The sequence below is a fragment of the Aquarana catesbeiana genome, linkage group LG02 (assembly GCF_042186555.1).
Source record: "Aquarana catesbeiana isolate 2022-GZ linkage group LG02, ASM4218655v1, whole genome shotgun sequence".
NCBI lineage: Eukaryota > Metazoa > Chordata > Amphibia > Anura > Ranidae > Aquarana > Aquarana catesbeiana.
Window position 1 is genome coordinate 429,928,850 of NC_133325.1, and position 16,936 is coordinate 429,945,785.

The window sequence follows — 16,936 nt, forward strand, 5'->3', positions numbered from 1 at the left end:
CCAGATGATCTCTGCCTTCACCTTGGTCACATCTCTAGAGACGCTTGCCTGTGTTCCTGTTAAAGACTTGCTTGGCTGACATTCCTTCTGGCTCCAGATCCTACCTGCTGTTCTACTACGCTCATCTCTGGCTCCCTGATGTTTTGGCTTGTCTGACTATCCATTCCGTTCCTAAACTCTGGCTATGTTTTGACTACGTTTACTCTGTTTACGTTTTTATTATTTTTATTATTATTATTAAACAAGTGTGATTTAACTGTACTTCTATCTCAGTCTGATTTATGGTTTCTGACACTTTAGTACAACCAGCCTACTCATAAATGGATCTAAATTCGTTCCAAGTAAACAAGGTCTAGAACTGGTAAGTGGTAAACAAGGTAACAATGACTTCACATGAGGTGTGAGCTTAGTGAAATACAAATTAGCTTTACTGACCCAGTGCTGCTAAAGCCGGGTCCACACAACACCATGGGGTTAAAGAAAAAAACTGTCAGCTCCAGTCAGAGCTGCTGTACTAACCATGCGAGGTTAGTTTAGTGATCTCCCCCGCTGAGCTGTTGTGTTCTGACAGGGGGATGCCCCCCCGCCAGAACACTGATCAGCAATCTCTGCCATTGGCTGAAAGCACTGATCGGGAGTCAGTCGGATGCTGGTTTTCCATCATGCACGGACCGACTGACATACACACAGTCCGAATGTCACCTGATATTTTTTTTTGAACCGGCCGTTGTCTCCCGACATTCTGCCTATGTGTAAAGTGCTAAAAACCTAACCAGACAGCCATTGGCCATCAATGTGATTTTTTTCAAAGATACCATGGAATCTGAATGGCCAAAGAAACCAGTCATTTGAACATAAAAGGATGGTGTTTATCCATATCTCTTCTCACGATCCCTCCTAGGGACCAAGATTATCTTCATGGAAATCAAGAGCAAAATGCTATAAAAATCATGTTACATCACCAGATGAGATAATTACATTTAACAAATCTACCCATCATCATGCAATTCATACTTACAGTAAAATGATTCACTCTATTTTATATACACATTATACCATCAATGTCATAAAAGTAAAAAATAAAAAAACACTGACTGTGCTGGATCATTTGATTTTGGTGTAGACATTTCCAAATTGATAAACAGGTACATTATATATAAGTGCAAAAACGTTTGCTGTATAGATGTATGTTTTTTTTTTTTTGTTGATCACTGCTTGCATTTATTGTCAGAATAATGATATAGTATTTATTGTAGTAATATTATAATAGGGGTTAGGCTAAACAACTCAAGGCAACTCTAATCTGTCCAATCTGGTACTGAGGCCATTTAAGGGTATCTCTTGGCAATAATAATCGCTTCTAAAATCTAAAATCGCTTCTATAGCTACTATTAAAGTATATATATAAAAAAAAAATGTATATTTTTCAGTTTTGAATAATCCACAAGAAGTCAGAGTAATGCCGCGTACACACGAACGGACTTTTCAGCATCAAACGTCCAACGGTCTTTCCGACGGACTTTCGACGGAGTTACTACGGACTTTCAAACGACCGGACTTGCCCACACACGAACGGACTAAAGTCCGTTCAAAAGTCCGTTCGTTTGAACGTGATGACGTACGAAGGGACTAGAATAAGGAAGTTCATAGCCAGTAGCTAATAGCTGCCCTTGCGTGTTTTTTTTGTCCGTCGCACTAGCATACAAACGTACAAACGAATGGATTTTTCGACCGGACTCAAATCTGTCAGAGAGATTTGAAACATGTTCTAAATCTAAAGTCCGTCTGATTTTTTTGACAACAAAGGGCCGATGAAGCCCCCACACGATCGAATTGTCCGGCAGATTCGTTCCGTTGGACCTTTGCTGACGAAAAGTCTGCTCGTGTGTACACGGCATTAGAAGAAGTGAGAGTAAATCTTACCATAGTAAGGGGAAAGGCCCTCTTAAAGTGGAGTTCCAGCCTCTAAAAAAAAAAAATCAAAACTCAACAGCTACAAATACTGTAGCTGCTGACTTGTAATATAAAGACACTTGCCTGTCCAGGGATCCTGCCATGTCGGCTCCCCGAAGCCAATTTGTCCATCGGCTCGGGTGCAGGCACCAGCATTGCAACTAAGGGAGACCGGCAATGAAGCCTTCAGGCTTCACAGCTGGTTTTCTACTGCGCTTGTGCGAGTCACGCTGCGCTTTCTGAATGCCCCTGTCATCTTCTGGAAGGCAGCAGGAGGGAAGGGGGAGGAGCCGATCCCAATACGGAGCTGAAATGCTTCGCTGCAGCAAGGTTAGGACGGAAGTCCTGCTGGAAATCACAAAAAAGGTAGAGAGCACAAAAAAAAGGATGCCCAAGAACGAGTGGGGGGGTTGGGCTGGGGGTTGTAGTGTGCTCAATTGTTTTCAACCTAGTTCTATTTTAGCCTGGAACTCCGCTTTAAGCTGGCCATAGATGGATAGAATCTCTTATACGAAAATTTGTAGGAAAAATCTTTTCAGAACATTTTCAGAACATTTGTTTGTCGTTTGAAAGATTTTATTTGCTTTTAACATTTGATTTTGGAAAGAATTGACTTTACCAAACAAAAGCCACATTCAGAAAGTTAGAAATTTGTTTCTTCGAGAAAAAATTTTCAACGTTCTTTTTTTGATCGCATTAGCAAGAAAATTAGAAGGATGGAAACTTTTTCTCGAAGAAACAAATTTCTAACTTTCTACTACTGATTAGAAAAAAGAACAAACGTTCATAGAACCTTCTTTCCCCAAAAATGTTGTTCAAAATTCTATCCATCTATGGCCAACTTTAGATAGGTGTTACCAGAACAGGTGCCCCCATGGAAAAAAATGAATTGCCTACTCCACTGAACTGAAACATTTTGGATTTTCCATCACTTTCTGACCTGGTGACAAATCACCAAGACAAATAAAGAGGGGAAAAATACAGACAGGAATAAAATCCTGACATTTTTGGCTTTATTAATTAATGGTAGGTTTGGGTTCAGGGTTTAAAAACTATTCTATTTTCAGGTAAGATAAGGGTTTGAAATAAAACGTGGTAAAAATAATTGTGTGCTAAACTTTTTGTGCTACAATTTCCTCATTCAAAATGAACAGATCAGAAAGTAGGAAAGTACTTTGGTTCTGCCTACAGCAATCAGTTCCATTGTCCCTTTCATTTTCTGACCTGCCCTAGCAATTAAAAAATAAAAATCCGGCTGATCTCAAATAAAACAATACATGCTGTCTTTTATCACAAAACCCTTGTTTTTGCCGCTTGCTGTAAATCAACAGGATGCTGCATCTCCAAATAACCTACTATTTGCTATAAATTGCATGACCTACATTACAAACTAGTTAAGCAACATACAGAAAGACATCTTTAAAACAAAATCCTATTAAAATATTAGTATATGTTAATATAAGCAGGACAACCGTCTGATTAGAGCCTCATAGCAGAAGTCACTACCCATTGCCTATTAGGCATACATTAAACTTACCCTCTGGAGATTTGTCATTTTCTGAAGGCTTCAACATTGTTTTCAGGATGAACAAAGCATGCAAGTTTGTGAAAAATAAAAACTGTCTATCCTTACACCTTGCCTGGAGACATGCAGGCTTTATATGTGCAATGCAACCAAAATTATGCCCTGGGTAGCAGTACAAGGAAAGATAGTAAGTACTCAACAATGTGGAGTATTTACAGAAAGTGCTCTGTACCCTCCTGTCTCTGCTAAGATAAATAAAAGGAAACAGTGCTACAGATAGTCAGTCCTCTGTTAACCTCTCAGCTGCTCAAGAAATACACAGTGCCTTTCAGTTCATTTAAAAATGAATGCTCTTATAAACCCCATTAGCTTGTTCTGCTTAGACATTAAAACCGTGAAAGCTATGAAACACAAAATTGAATTTGTTAGTCTATTAAACCTATTACTAAAGCTGTGGGCATTCTGCCTCTGTTTGCTAAATTTCACTTCACTTTTATCTGTGCTGGGTTGAGTAATTTATAAAGTATCAACGTCAAAGCCATCAAAGCAAAGCAAAATGCAAATATTTGTTTTTCACTTTAACAAGTCAATGGATTTTCAGCTACATACAGCTTGTTTTTCAAATAAATGGATCCTGAGATCTTTATTAAAAATAGAAACATTGTTTCATCCTTAGAATGAGGGGTCCTTTGGATCCCTTACTTCAATATGAGCTACCCTCATTAATATTCAGCAATACCTATTTTATCATGGTGTACTTATTGTACTGTTTGAAATGTTTCCTCTAGATCAAGTGTCTCCAAACTTTTTGAGCAAAGGACCAGGCTAACTGTCCTTCAGGCTTTAATGGGGCAAGGCTGTGGCCAGTGGGAGCAGAAAATGTCTTGGCATCAGTGGAAGAAGACAATTCTCCATCATTGTTGTCAGTTGGAGGGGTAGCACGCCAATGACCAGATAAAGGTACATAAAGGGCCGCACCCGGCTCTCAGGCCACAGTTTGGAGATCCCTGCTCTAGATCAGCCTTTCTCAACCAATGTTCCATGAAACCCCTTGGTTTCTTCAGAGATTGCTAGGGTTTCCTTGAGCAATAAGCGATTTTGCCTCTAAAATGAGTAACCGATAAAACCAATGATCTCTTAGCTATCTGTAAGATTGAGTTTTTCCTAATGACTACAATTGTAATGAGCATACTTTCCAGTGACCATAACACTAATATACCATAGGACCAGAAAGGTATTTGATAGGTTCCTCTCTGTTCAAAAGGTTGAGAAAGGCTAGATAATGAACTGGTAATTTGGTCATTAGGACTACTTGATAGTTTATCAAACAGCAAAATTGCACCTTTTTGTACCTACAACCATAATCATAGTCCAGCTCTGTACTAATTAAAATAAGTGCCATGCATTCCTCTGGTGGAGCTCAACAGCATTATGGGGAAATATTTCTCTTAAGCCATCCATCTTACATCAAATACTACTACACTAAAGAGCCAAAAATAATAAAAATGATTAATTTAAGGACTTTTATAAGTAGACACAGAAAGTGACATTTTGGCAAAATTTGCTTTGCCATACTATGGTAAAGTCTAGGATTACACAATATACAACAATAACATTTATTAACTAATTTCATGGACATAAACAAACTATACTTAGAACGTAGACTATTAAAATCTGTTCCAAACACTCTCCTAAATATACCCTGATCCTTTGCTTTACCTGTAAGGAGTTATATATGTAGGATTTATATTTCCCCCTTATCTAACAAGCAGGGCCGTCTGATTCCTCCTGTATTGATTTGTATTGTAATTGTACGGTCTGCCCTAACATTATAAAGCGCTGCACAAACTGTTGGGGCTACATAAATCCTGTATAATAATAATAATCTAACATTTCTAATTTCATCTGACACTTTAGCAACAGTTGATGTCTATCCTTTGCCTTCTTCACACACTGCACACTCAGAAACATTCCTGGCAATGTAAATACCACTTGTTTGCACTTGCTGTCGTATATTGATTTTGACAGTATATTGATTTGTTCAGTGTTTTGGTGCAAGTTTAGGATACAAACTGCCATATTTGAACATAGCATTCTAGGTCACTGTGGAAAAAAAATATTGTGTACGTGTATTCTATATTTATGTAATTAGATCTCTATTTTATACTCAGGATAAAAAAAGTCCTTATTCAGGAAAAAAAACCTCTATTGTTCCCTACTAGTCTTTTAAGTGCAATAACCAGTGATGAAATATTTATTTATACCTGTGCTAACTGTATGTTTATCTGTTACAGCCCAGGTTAGTCTGGGAAAAGTCAGAAAATCAGAAGAAATATGAGGTTAAACAAATGACAATAGACCTTATTTATCAAAGTAGAACTCCAATAAAAACATTTTTTTTTTAGATTTAGATGAAGTAAAAAAAGAGCTAGAACCTCTGTCAGGTATTTAATGCTGCTTGTGTGGGGATTGTGACATACTTCTTGCCCAGGAGACACAACGGGAAGTGAGAAGAAATATCTCCAAAATGAGTGAAAATCCCACCTTTGACAATTTTCACCAAAAACAAGTGCCCCCATTGGGTGTTTTTTCTCTAATCATGTTCTTCATGATCCAGTGAGCACTGTAACATTTTAAAATTTCCTACGTATTGAGTCCCCATGTCAACAGTCAACAGGCAAGAAAATTAGATTTTGTTATTACGTACCCACACTATCCAAAACTAGAGAAAAATGTTTGGGTTGAAATTTGCATGATGGTGCTTCAAACGTGTTAAGCGTGCTACAAAAATGCACTGAAGCAATGCATGATTATGCACCAGCACTAGTGGGAGCCTAGGCTCAAAGTGTATGTGCAGCCAAAATGTTTTTGTATAGTTTTGTGCAAGACAGGGAGTAGGGATGATGAGCTCTTCTGAACCCACATGGCGGAGCCCACTAGGAGGCTGTCATCTGCATTGAAGGTATTTCCTTGCCTTCAGATGGTTGGCCCGTTACAGGTGACAGCTTTCTTTGCAGGCTCGGCCACATAGGTTTAGAAGAACATCTGAACACGCCTGAGCTCTTCTCTAGTAGAGAAGGGATAGGTTAAAATCCCTGTTGGGTTTTAACTGTGATCTGGGGCGCTGAGATTTTTCCTAACTTTATGAATTGGTGACAATGATTTCACTCAACAGGAAGTGATGGTAAATTGATAAATATGTTATGTTATACAATTAGTTCAGAGGACAACTTGAAATCTAAGATAGTGCTTTGGGGATAATAAACTTGAAATGCTTTTTAACATTCTATATAGAAACGCACATATGTACATATGCAAATTATTTAAAAAAATAAAAAAGTAAAACAGCAATCAAAGTGTTAACTACTTGCATTCCATAACTACTAGAGCCACTCAGGAGTTGACTGAAGGATCCTCCTCCCTCCCTCAGGCTTGGGAATAAAACACAGGACAGCCTTCTTAACTAATAAGGAATTCTTTGACCTTTTGGCTTCGTGCTCTAAAAATAGCAAGATGTTTCTATGATTGCTTGGCTATAAGTAATTTGTAGATACTCCGAGGGATAACACATTTATTTCTTCAAATAATTGCCACCGAGTATTGTTTTTATGCATGTACCATTTATAAAACTCTCATTACTGGTATGTTATTTATGTTTTCCACAGTGATTCATAGAAATAGCATAGATTTGAATGATAAAATGAAATCATTACAAGTGAGTTATGACCCTTGGATTTGTCATTATGAGACTGTACACACAAAATACCTGGCCAAACGGAGCCTATCCTGAAGTTGCTATAACATTTTACATGATTATGTTATTTCATTTAGATCTTGAACAAAGCTCATATGTTGCCACTGACTATCATTTAGCAAAGAGCTACATGCTTCTTTCTAGAATTCTGAAAGGGAAATTGCAGTTTTATATGTTGGGTTGAATGGAAGTCAAATCTCCATGCAGTAGAAGTTCTCCGTTACACATGGCTTGTGTGCTGCTGCAGTGTCTACAGAGACTCCAGGACATCCTAGAGAGGGCAAGCACTTACACAGCTCTGTACTAAAATAGTCCTTAGTGGCAGTACAGAGTGGCAGTACAGACCTCACCACTATGTACTGTATGGCACTGCATAGATCCACCATTTTCAACCAGGGTGCCTTGAGGTTTTTTTCAGGGGTGCCTTAGCTAAATGCCTAAAGATTATCCAAAAATTGTATACAAGCTGACGTGTGGATGAAGGCTACTTTTTTAGTTACACTAAGTCACGGGTTTTAATTGTGCACTATTACAACCTTCTAGCTGCTGGCTTCCTAATGATCAATGGCATCATCAGTCAGTGGCATCGTATTGGGGGTGTGCGGGGGGGTGACCCGGGTGACACTTGCAGAGGGGTGACATCGTCCGAGGACGGCTGAGCTGCTGAGGGTCCTGGGTCCTGGAGGCAGGGCTCTTTTCAGCCGGAACATGCCTGGGCCGCACTAGCCCTGATTGAGACTGCTCAGTCTCACTCTCACTGCTGCTGCGGTTGCCTTCTGTCACATACCCACAGCCCGGAGAGTGACAGTTTGAGCAAGGAACTCTTGTCCTGTGGGGGGGTCTGTACTGATGGGGGAGGGGGGTGGTTTGTCCTGAGGGGGGGTCTGTACTGATTGAGGAGGGGTTTGGTTTGTCTTAAGGGGCGTCTGTACTGACCTAAAGGGGTCTGTACCAATGAAGGGGGGGTGGTTTGTCCTGAGGGGGGTCTGGACTGATGGAGGGGAATGGTTTGTCCTGAGGGGGGGGACTGTAATGATGGAGGGGGGTCTGTACTGAGGGGGAGGTATGTACTGAAGAAGGGGGTCTATACTGAGGGAGGGGGTCTATACTGATGGAGGGGGCTCTTTCCAGGAGCAGCCGAGCGCTTCACGGGTGGCCATGAAGGGGCCTGCACAGCCACTCCACTCCTCTGGACACCGCCTCCGCCATGAGCTGGGAAAGCAGCATGTCCACGTCCGCCATCTCGTCCAGCACTTGCAGGTTGATCCAAGTTGCTCCCTGCGCCGTGAGATCCTCTGGACGCCAGAGTGGGACCACCTCTCCTTAAATGCACATAGCCCCTCCTCTTCCTCGGGCTACCCCCCCAATCAGGTAAGCCTCCCATTTTTTTACTTGCCCTGTTTCCCTGTTCACTTTGTCATGCCTGCCCTTCGGTATTTTTATTTTTTCTTAGCTCCGGGCCTCACTTTACACAGCTGCACCAGATTCTGTCTGCATCACTTTTAATAAATCACCCCTCTTGTGTTTTTTCTGTGAATACAAGGAACTCTCTGATTAGATGAGGTAGAGTGGAGGGGTGGTCATCATCTTCACTTTGTCCAATCAAAGAATGCTACATATTCATTGAGAAAAATCCAAGGCTTTCTTTGAATGGTGGCAGTGCCCTTCATCAGCAAAGAGCCCCCTTCATCAGCAAAGCTCGGCAGGCGTGGCTTCCGGGGGTGTCTGTGTCTCTCCCCGGCCCCCATCAGGATCTGACGGGCTCCTCCCCTGGCGATGAGTCAGCAGGGGCGGAGCCTCAGTGGGGGAATTGTTCTGCTATGGCCGCCGGGCAATCTGCATTTAGACTGCTTACCATTCATCTGGATAGTTTTCGCTTGCTGGGTTGTCATTGGCAAGAGGAGTACTATGTGGATCGATGCCTTCCGATGGGCTGTTCTATTTCAAGCGCATTGTTTGAGACATTCAGCTCCTTTGTAGAGTGGGTAGTTCGGGATGTCTCAGGGGTGAATTCCATCATCCCTTACTTAGTTATGTGCAGTGCTCTTTGCTACGTTGGAACATATCACTATTCGTTTTGGTATCCCCTCGGCCCTCGGAGAAAACAGAGGGGCCGACCACCGTCCTGAGCATTGTTTTGGACTTCTGCGCCATGGAGTGTCATCTGCCAGAAGACAAGCTGATGGCCCTTAAGGCTGAGATTCGTGGGATCCTGGGAATGCGCAAGGTTCAACTTAGGAAACTGCAGTCATTGTTGGGTACGTTTAATTTTGCATATCGCATCCTACCTATGGGAAGAGTGTTTTGTCGACGGAAGTCGGCAAGTACGGCCGGGGTCAAATCACCCACTCATTTAGTGCGCCTTAACAAGGAGCATCGGGGTGACTTGCGAGTGTGGCAATCTTTCTTGGAATCCTTTAACGGGCGGGCATTGTGGATGTCCAGGCCGGTGAGTAACTTTGACCTGGAACTTTACATGGATGCGGCCGGTTCGACTGGTTATGAGACCTTCTTTTAAGGCTGTTGGAGTGCCGGGCCTTGTTCGGATCCATAGAAAGAGGCGGGTTTTCTTTGAAATTTGGTGCTCCTGGAATTGTTTCCGGTGGTGCTGGTCGTAGAGGTGTGGGGAGAGTCTTTCAGGGACCTGAAAGTGCGTTTTCACGGTGACAATCTTGGGGTGGTACAGGTCATCAACCGTGTCACAGCCTAGTCGCCACCCATGGTCTGACTTCTTCAGCACTTAGTGTTACGTTGTCTACAGTTAAATGTTTTTCTTTATGCTGTTCACCTCCTGGGAGTTGAGAACGGTTTAGCTGACGCATTGTCTCGCTTTCAGTGGGGCAGGTTCCGGGAGTTGGCGCCAGCAGCAGATGGCTGTGGAGGACTGCCTTGGGGTCATCACCGGATGGATCAGACGGTCAGTGAGTGACACGACGTGGGCAGCCTAAAATAAAGTATGGCAGGAGTGGTTGTCTTTGCTGCAGCAGGCTGAGGTTGAGCAAGAGGGCCCAGAGGTGAGGTTGCTGGTTCTTTACTTTGTTTCACGGAACCTTGAGGGGTGTGTCAGTGTCAGTGTCAGTCGTGGAACGGAAATTGGCAGGATTATAATTTTTCTTCAAATTGCAGGGCTGTCGTGATTTCACAAAAGATTTTTGAGTCGGTCTGACAGGCTCTAAAGGGGTATCGTAGATCTCAGAAGCGCAGGGATTCCAGGCGCCCTGTTTCGTTTGCTATTCTGGAAAATGTTTTATCCCAGTTGGTTTCTGTGTTCCTCAGCCTACGAGGTCTCTTTGTTTAAAATGGCCTCTCTCTTTTTTGGGGCTTTTCGGATTGGCAAACTAATCAGCCCTTCCAAGAGGGTGCATGGGAGTATATTGGATCTGGAGGTCACCTGTGGGGAGAATAGGGTATTCCTGCTTTTGCAACAGTCCAAAACGGACCAGGCTGGCAGGGGCAGGAGGGTTCAGATTTTTGCTGTGCCAGCTTTGCCCTTGTGCCCGGTGGGTGCTGTGAGGGAGTTTCTCACAGTCCGCCCGGATTTGGCTGGGTCCTTTTTCTTACATGCAGATGTGCCCCCTTGTCCAGAATTCAATTCATATCCATTTTCCGTAAATGTTTTAGGGCATTGGGTTTGGAGGAGAAAGAATTCTTCTCTCACTCATTCCGTATTGGGGTGGCCACGGAAGCCGCCAGGTGTGGGTTAAATGACAAAGTGGTCAAGCGTATTGGTAGGTGGGAATCGAGGAGATTCCAGCTATATGTTCATTCTCATCTGTTGTCTGATTGGGGGGGGGGGGGGGGGTAGGTCATTTTGTGAGTGCTCTGTATTGGTAAGCCTGTGTTTCCGTGCTTGTTTGGTGTTATTTGTGGTGTTGTTTCTTCTCTTTCAGGTGGCATGATGGGCCTTGTCTGGATACTGGACCACTCATGTATTTTGGGGGCCAGGCGAGCAGACGCTAGGCCCAATGGTAGGCAACTAGGCATTTCTAGGCAGGAGGCTTGTGTCCGCTGGGTGGGGGGTACCGGGAATGCTGTGGAGCAGGAAGGTGCCAGAAGTGCATCGCTTTGCACGACTGGATAGACCACCGGATGTTCTGGTGCTCCAGGTTGGCGGCAATTATTTAAGACTGAAGTCCATGTTAGACATCATTTGTGATGTCAAGTTTGATTTCCTGCGGCTCTGCATGGCCTTCCCAGATATGCTTGTCGTGTGGTCCGACATTGTTGCTCGGATGACTTGGCGTTTGGCTAGGTCAGTGGAGCGGCTCAATAAGGCCCGCAAGAAGGTCAATAGGGAGGTAGGCAGATTTGTAGTTAGGAACGGGGGCCTGGTTATCTGTCATTTGGAACTGGAAACAGATACTTGTCAATACCTTCGGGGTGATGGGGTACACCTCAATGTGGTGGGAATTGATTTGTGGGCCCTGGAGTTGCAGGGTGATATTCAGAGAGCTTTGAGGGTGTGGAGGGGCACTCAAGGGTAAGGTCTTCCCCTTGTGCGCTGTGGCAGATGTTGGCCTTTGCTGGTGAATGAAGAAACCTCGGATAAGGAAGGGTTCGGGACCCATTGGTGGTATGGGTCCCTCTGGTGTATTCCAGTTAACGGTGGTTTAGATGGAATAGGTTAATGGGTGCACTGCGGTTAGTGGGTTGTCTCCGAGACTGTATGTGCATTCTTGAACATACGATAGTTTGGGGTTCCTGCAACGACCAACGTAATTAGTGACTGATGGGTTTTTTGGTTTAACAAATGAATAAAGAGGCTGCTACGGCCAATTTTTTACTCCATTTATGGTGTGGTCTCCATTAATGGGATTTAATGGTATGGGTTGGATGGACTATGGGGTTGGTCTGGCAGTTATTGGATAAGGATGAAACATCTGTTCTACAATGGTCAAGTAACCAATCAGCTTCTAGGTTTCTATTGTCAAAGCATAGTTGAATAAGTTGATGTTAGAAACTGATTGGTTACTATGCACAGTTCACCAGATTCTGTGTGCAGTAAATCTCCCACATAGGGTTCTTCTATAAAAATGGCAGCTGTGCCAAGTGAGCAAACCCCTTGTGACCAGTGTGCAGAGGGGAAGCCACTTGCTCAGAACCTGAACGGGACACAGAAGATTGTGACTATCAGTGCAGTAGCGCATCAGGTATGTGATATGCATACTCCCATTGTGCAAAGCTGGACCAGTGTAATAATGCAATATGAATAATTTCTAAAGTTTTAAAGGTCTCCATTTGTAAAATTCTGCCAGGATTTTGTATATATTTTTCTATCTTGTACTTTTATTGAATTTAAATAAAAAGATACCATACAATCCATAATAAAAAGGAGAAAGAAAAACAGTTGTCCTTGTGATACCATAGGATATGGTTGTGAACACTACATTCAGAAACAAACAGTGCACAGCTGCCAATAACTAAATTGATTCTCCCTATGGTAATGTATGTTGTTATCTCTATTTCAAAAGACATCTTGTTCAATTTGGCATTTTTCAAGATAAACCTTTTATAACCAAGCACTTTGTAAAATGAAGTTGCCTTTAATACATTTTTTTTACTGCTACCTGACAGCTTAGGTTTTCACACAGAGAGCTTTTCCGCCTCTAAGGGAAACTTATCAACAAATCTATTATTAAGTGTATGTTAACCTAAAACCCTAATGTTAAAAAGTTGGTGTCTAATTTGTGTAGAAGGCAAATAAAATCCCTAGCGGCAAGTGAAACAGGGACTCCTGCAAGGTCACAGCGCTGTCCATAAAGCAAACAGGTTGTCGTAGTTTACGATACTTAATAAAAAAGCAACATTTAGTTTGATAAGTATTTGTTGTGCCTCACCTTCAAGTAATAGATTGACTCTTTGCAGAAATTCCTGTGTGTGAGAACCAAATGGTAGCTGCATAACCAGCTCTGTATCTTGAGATTTTATCATCACTGTGATGTCAGAACCTGAGTGACCAATGGAGAGAAAAATGAGGTAGAATTTCTAGGGAAAGGGGTGGCAGGCAGTTTTAAGTTTTTATGGGATCCATTCACAGAACCAGATCGCATGCAATATTTAGGTGTTTTCCCAAAAACCGCATGCGATCCTGAAAATGTCAACTCACTACTGCTTTATGTGGTATTTACCGCATAAAGCAAAAACGTTCGATAAATACCACATAAAACAGAAGTGAAAGTCAATTCACACTAAAAAAAATGCATGCAGTAAATAAGTAGTGGTCCCAGCTTGCAATATTTATGGAACTGGCAGCTGCCGCCATCCTTAACAACCAGGTTACTGTTTTTTAAGGAGCGGGCGGCCGCTACATCCTTAAAGTGTTACTAAACCCACAACAGTAAAATCAGTGTGTATATGCAGTAAAGCATGCTTGTTATACTCACTGTGGAACCTAAGAGGTAATCCTCTGCATTGTGTATAAAGGCTGTTTGATCCTGTCTTCTCTGATCCTTCTCTTCCTCCACTGTCTCCAAAAAATAACCTGATATTTACAGAGCCAGGGGATGGGCTGCACATGCTCAGTGTGGTGTGTGATGCTAGAGAGGTTTCTTTTTTTTCTTGGGTCGGTGCATGTGATCAGCACAGGGCCAATCAGCACTGCCTAGACAGAGAACCAGGGGGGCATGAAAACTCCTCCTACAAGCTTTACTAGGAACTGATAGAAGTTACAAGATTACAATATACTCCTGATGAGAAAAGGTATTTATCAGTTTATATTTACTAAAATAATAGTATTTCCATGTTCTGTGTACTGTGGGAGACCAGATATAGTGAATGCAGGTTCTAGGTTTAGTAACATTTTAACAACCAATGAGTTTTCAACACAGTTTATGGATTTTAAGGGGAACTCCCATGCCAATTTTTTTTTTTTCAAATGGCATGGGGTCTCCCTCAAAATCCACACCAGACCCTTATCTGAGCATGCACCCTGGCAGGTCAGGGAAGGGAGGGGATGAGCGAACACCCCCTCTCTCCTGAACCATACCAGGCCACATGCCCTCAACATGGGGCAGGTGCTTTGAAACAGGGAGGGCTCTGCCTTCCCCAAAGCACCTCATCCCCATGTTGATGGGGACAAGAGCCTCTTCCCCACAACCCTGGCAGGTGGCTGTGAGGGTCTGCGGGTGGGGGGGGGCTTATTGGAATCTGGAAGCCACATTTAACAAGGTCTACTCGCGCCAAAAGCTCCTGCCATCTGTCAGCTTCTCTGTCTGACAGTTCTTAAAGTGGATGTAAACCCTCACATATACCCAGTGAAATGAACAGCCCCAGATGATACACAGAGATGAAACATCTACCTATATAAGTTTTACATGTACTGTACATCTGCAGTATTCAGGTTTCTACATTCTTTAGAGAGTGCACATCATGTTAGACATTTTTCTTCCTGTTTCAGCAGTGGAAGGGGAGTCTAGGCATACACTGTGTGAGAGCTGATTGGAGGAAAGGCTCACCCCTCCCCCTCCACATAGGCAGAGGAACGAAGAAACATGCAGAGCTGTGCTGTGAATACACAAGCTCTCTGCTTATCCGTCTCTATGTTACCTCCCCGAAACAAATTTCCAGATGCTTTTATCTCCTGTGTCGGAGAACTTGTCAGAAGTTATCATGCTGATAAGAGAGGAATGGAGCAGCAGAAAGACATGGGACTTAGGGCTTTGGAGAGAGATAAGTAAACACTACAGATATATGTGCCTGGGTCAAATTTCATGAATAGGGTTTACATCCACTTTAAATATCTACGGGGCAGGGGGGCATGCTGGGTCGATGATGTCACAAGGGGGCAGGGTCACCCAGTGAAGTCACTGGGTAGTCTTGCCCCTTGGTTATTTAAGAACTGACGGACAACTGAGCTGGCAGACGTTGGGATTCTTCGGTGTGAACAGAACTTTTTTTTTTTTTGGGGGGTCGGCGGTGGCGGCAGGCTTTGTGATTGCTGATGTATCTGCAGGGGGGACATTTTTATTTTCTAAATAAAGGACTTGTCAAAAACTGTCTAATAACTTTTTTACACTACATATTTTTTTGTTGGGTAAAAGATTAGGGGTAATATGTACCCCATACTCATTCACATGGTGGTTGGAATCTGGGTGCCCCCTTGTTAAAGGGGCTTCCAGATTCCGATAAGCCTCCCAACCGTATACCCCCACAACCAAGCCAGGGGGACAAGGTGCTTTGTGGTGGGGGCAGAGCCTTCCTGCCCCAAAGCAGCTTTCCGATGTTGAGGGCATGTGGCCTGGTATGGTGCAGCCCTCAGGCCTTGTTCATCTCTTCCCTTTCCTGACCTGGTAGGCTGCATGCTCGGATAAGGGCCTGGCATGGATTGGGGGGTCCCCACTCCATTTTATTTCTTACATTTTATTGCTGGCATTTTCTTTTACATTCAGCGGTCAGCAGGGGACCCAAAAAAACACTGCATGCAAAAACGTTTTGAAAAACGCTATGCAGTATCTTATCGCATACTCAGATGCGGTAAGATAGCGCTTTGTGAATGGAGCCCATTGTTTTAAAGCTTAACAACAGGCTTGTCTGATTTGTACACCTAGCATAAAGTTACTTTTCCTTTTCTCTCCCTTTGATCTGTTCATTGGTGGAAGTCAAACAATATACCCAATACATCCAGATATGGATAGGCATGTAAACTACTCCATGTAGTAGGGCCAAGTCAGCACTATCACAAAAGATATAAGCAGCCCTGTGTAAGCTACAACTTACACAGGCCTTTCTTTTACTCCCGATGGTTGAACTGAGCAGAGAAGGAACAAAAGGAAAGTATTTGCTGCTGGCAATGGATTTGCTACATTAGATTAAACCGTTGCCCTGCATAGGCAGAAACACATGGTAACTTTAAGGCAAGATAAGGTGATACATTGTTTCAGAGAATGAACAAAGAGAAAGAGGAAAAAGAAAATACATTCACTTTGCATATAAATGTTGTGTGTTGTTAGTTTTAGCCAGCTAGTGGCACTTTAGGCTCCTTTTCACACATTTCCGGTTTGCAGTACATTTAAAAGAAAAAAAAAATTATATTACACAGCAGTGTCTTATTCCTCCCATTCCCCTCTCCCTGTATGGCTTATAGGTTAACATTAAAGGGTCTGAAAGGAAACAGCTTGTGCTGCACTGTCTCACCCATTTAAAAATGTATAACGTTAAAGAAAAAAATTTTAAAAATTAAAATTAAAGAAAAAAATTAATTAAAAAATTAAACTAAATTGACCCAAAACCATGATAGTTAAGCGCATTTGAAACCTGTTGATTAGCCTAGCCTTGTAGCCAATATAGTCAGAAAAAAAGTAAAAAATGATACTTACCAATAACCTGAAAACGGTCACAAGGTGCTACTGCAAAGTGAAAACAATCTTTAAATGGCAAGAAATTACATTCAATAAAGTAATAATGTAAACAAGGATAGATTTCCTGGAAGCATGAATAGGCGGTGTCCGGTGCAGTGGATCACCCAATTAATATGTGTCAAAAAGTCTCTACAAGTCTCCAAATCAGTAAGAAAGGGTCTGGGAATCAAATCCTAGTGGTCCAAACACAGAAAATCATACTTCTCTTTTAACAACACTTTACGAAATATAGGGGTAAAAAAATTTTAAGCGAGAGTATATAAATAATATTTTCTTGAAACAAAATTATAAATAATAAGTTGCATTGTTCATAAGGAAAAGTAGAAAGGGACAAATAGAGGCACATTG

At 42.4% G+C, this 16,936-nt stretch overlaps 1 protein-coding gene across 2 annotated transcripts in view; it reads right to left on the reverse strand.

Annotated features, from left to right (window-relative positions):
* Positions 1-16,936, reverse strand: part of INPP5B (inositol polyphosphate-5-phosphatase B) — a 170,192-nt gene that overhangs the window by 130,584 nt on the left and 22,672 nt on the right. Inside the window, exons 5-6 of one of the 2 annotated variants that reach the window (XM_073615509.1) lie at positions 16,547-16,576; positions 13,070-13,180 (exon numbers count right to left, since the gene is read on the reverse strand). In XM_073615509.1, the coding sequence (XP_073471610.1) occupies positions 13,070-13,180; positions 16,547-16,576 (141 nt within the window). Of the gene's footprint in view, positions 1-3,490; positions 3,689-13,069; positions 13,181-16,546; positions 16,577-16,936 lie in introns of those variants that run through there. The other variant, XM_073615512.1, reaches the window with a different exon arrangement.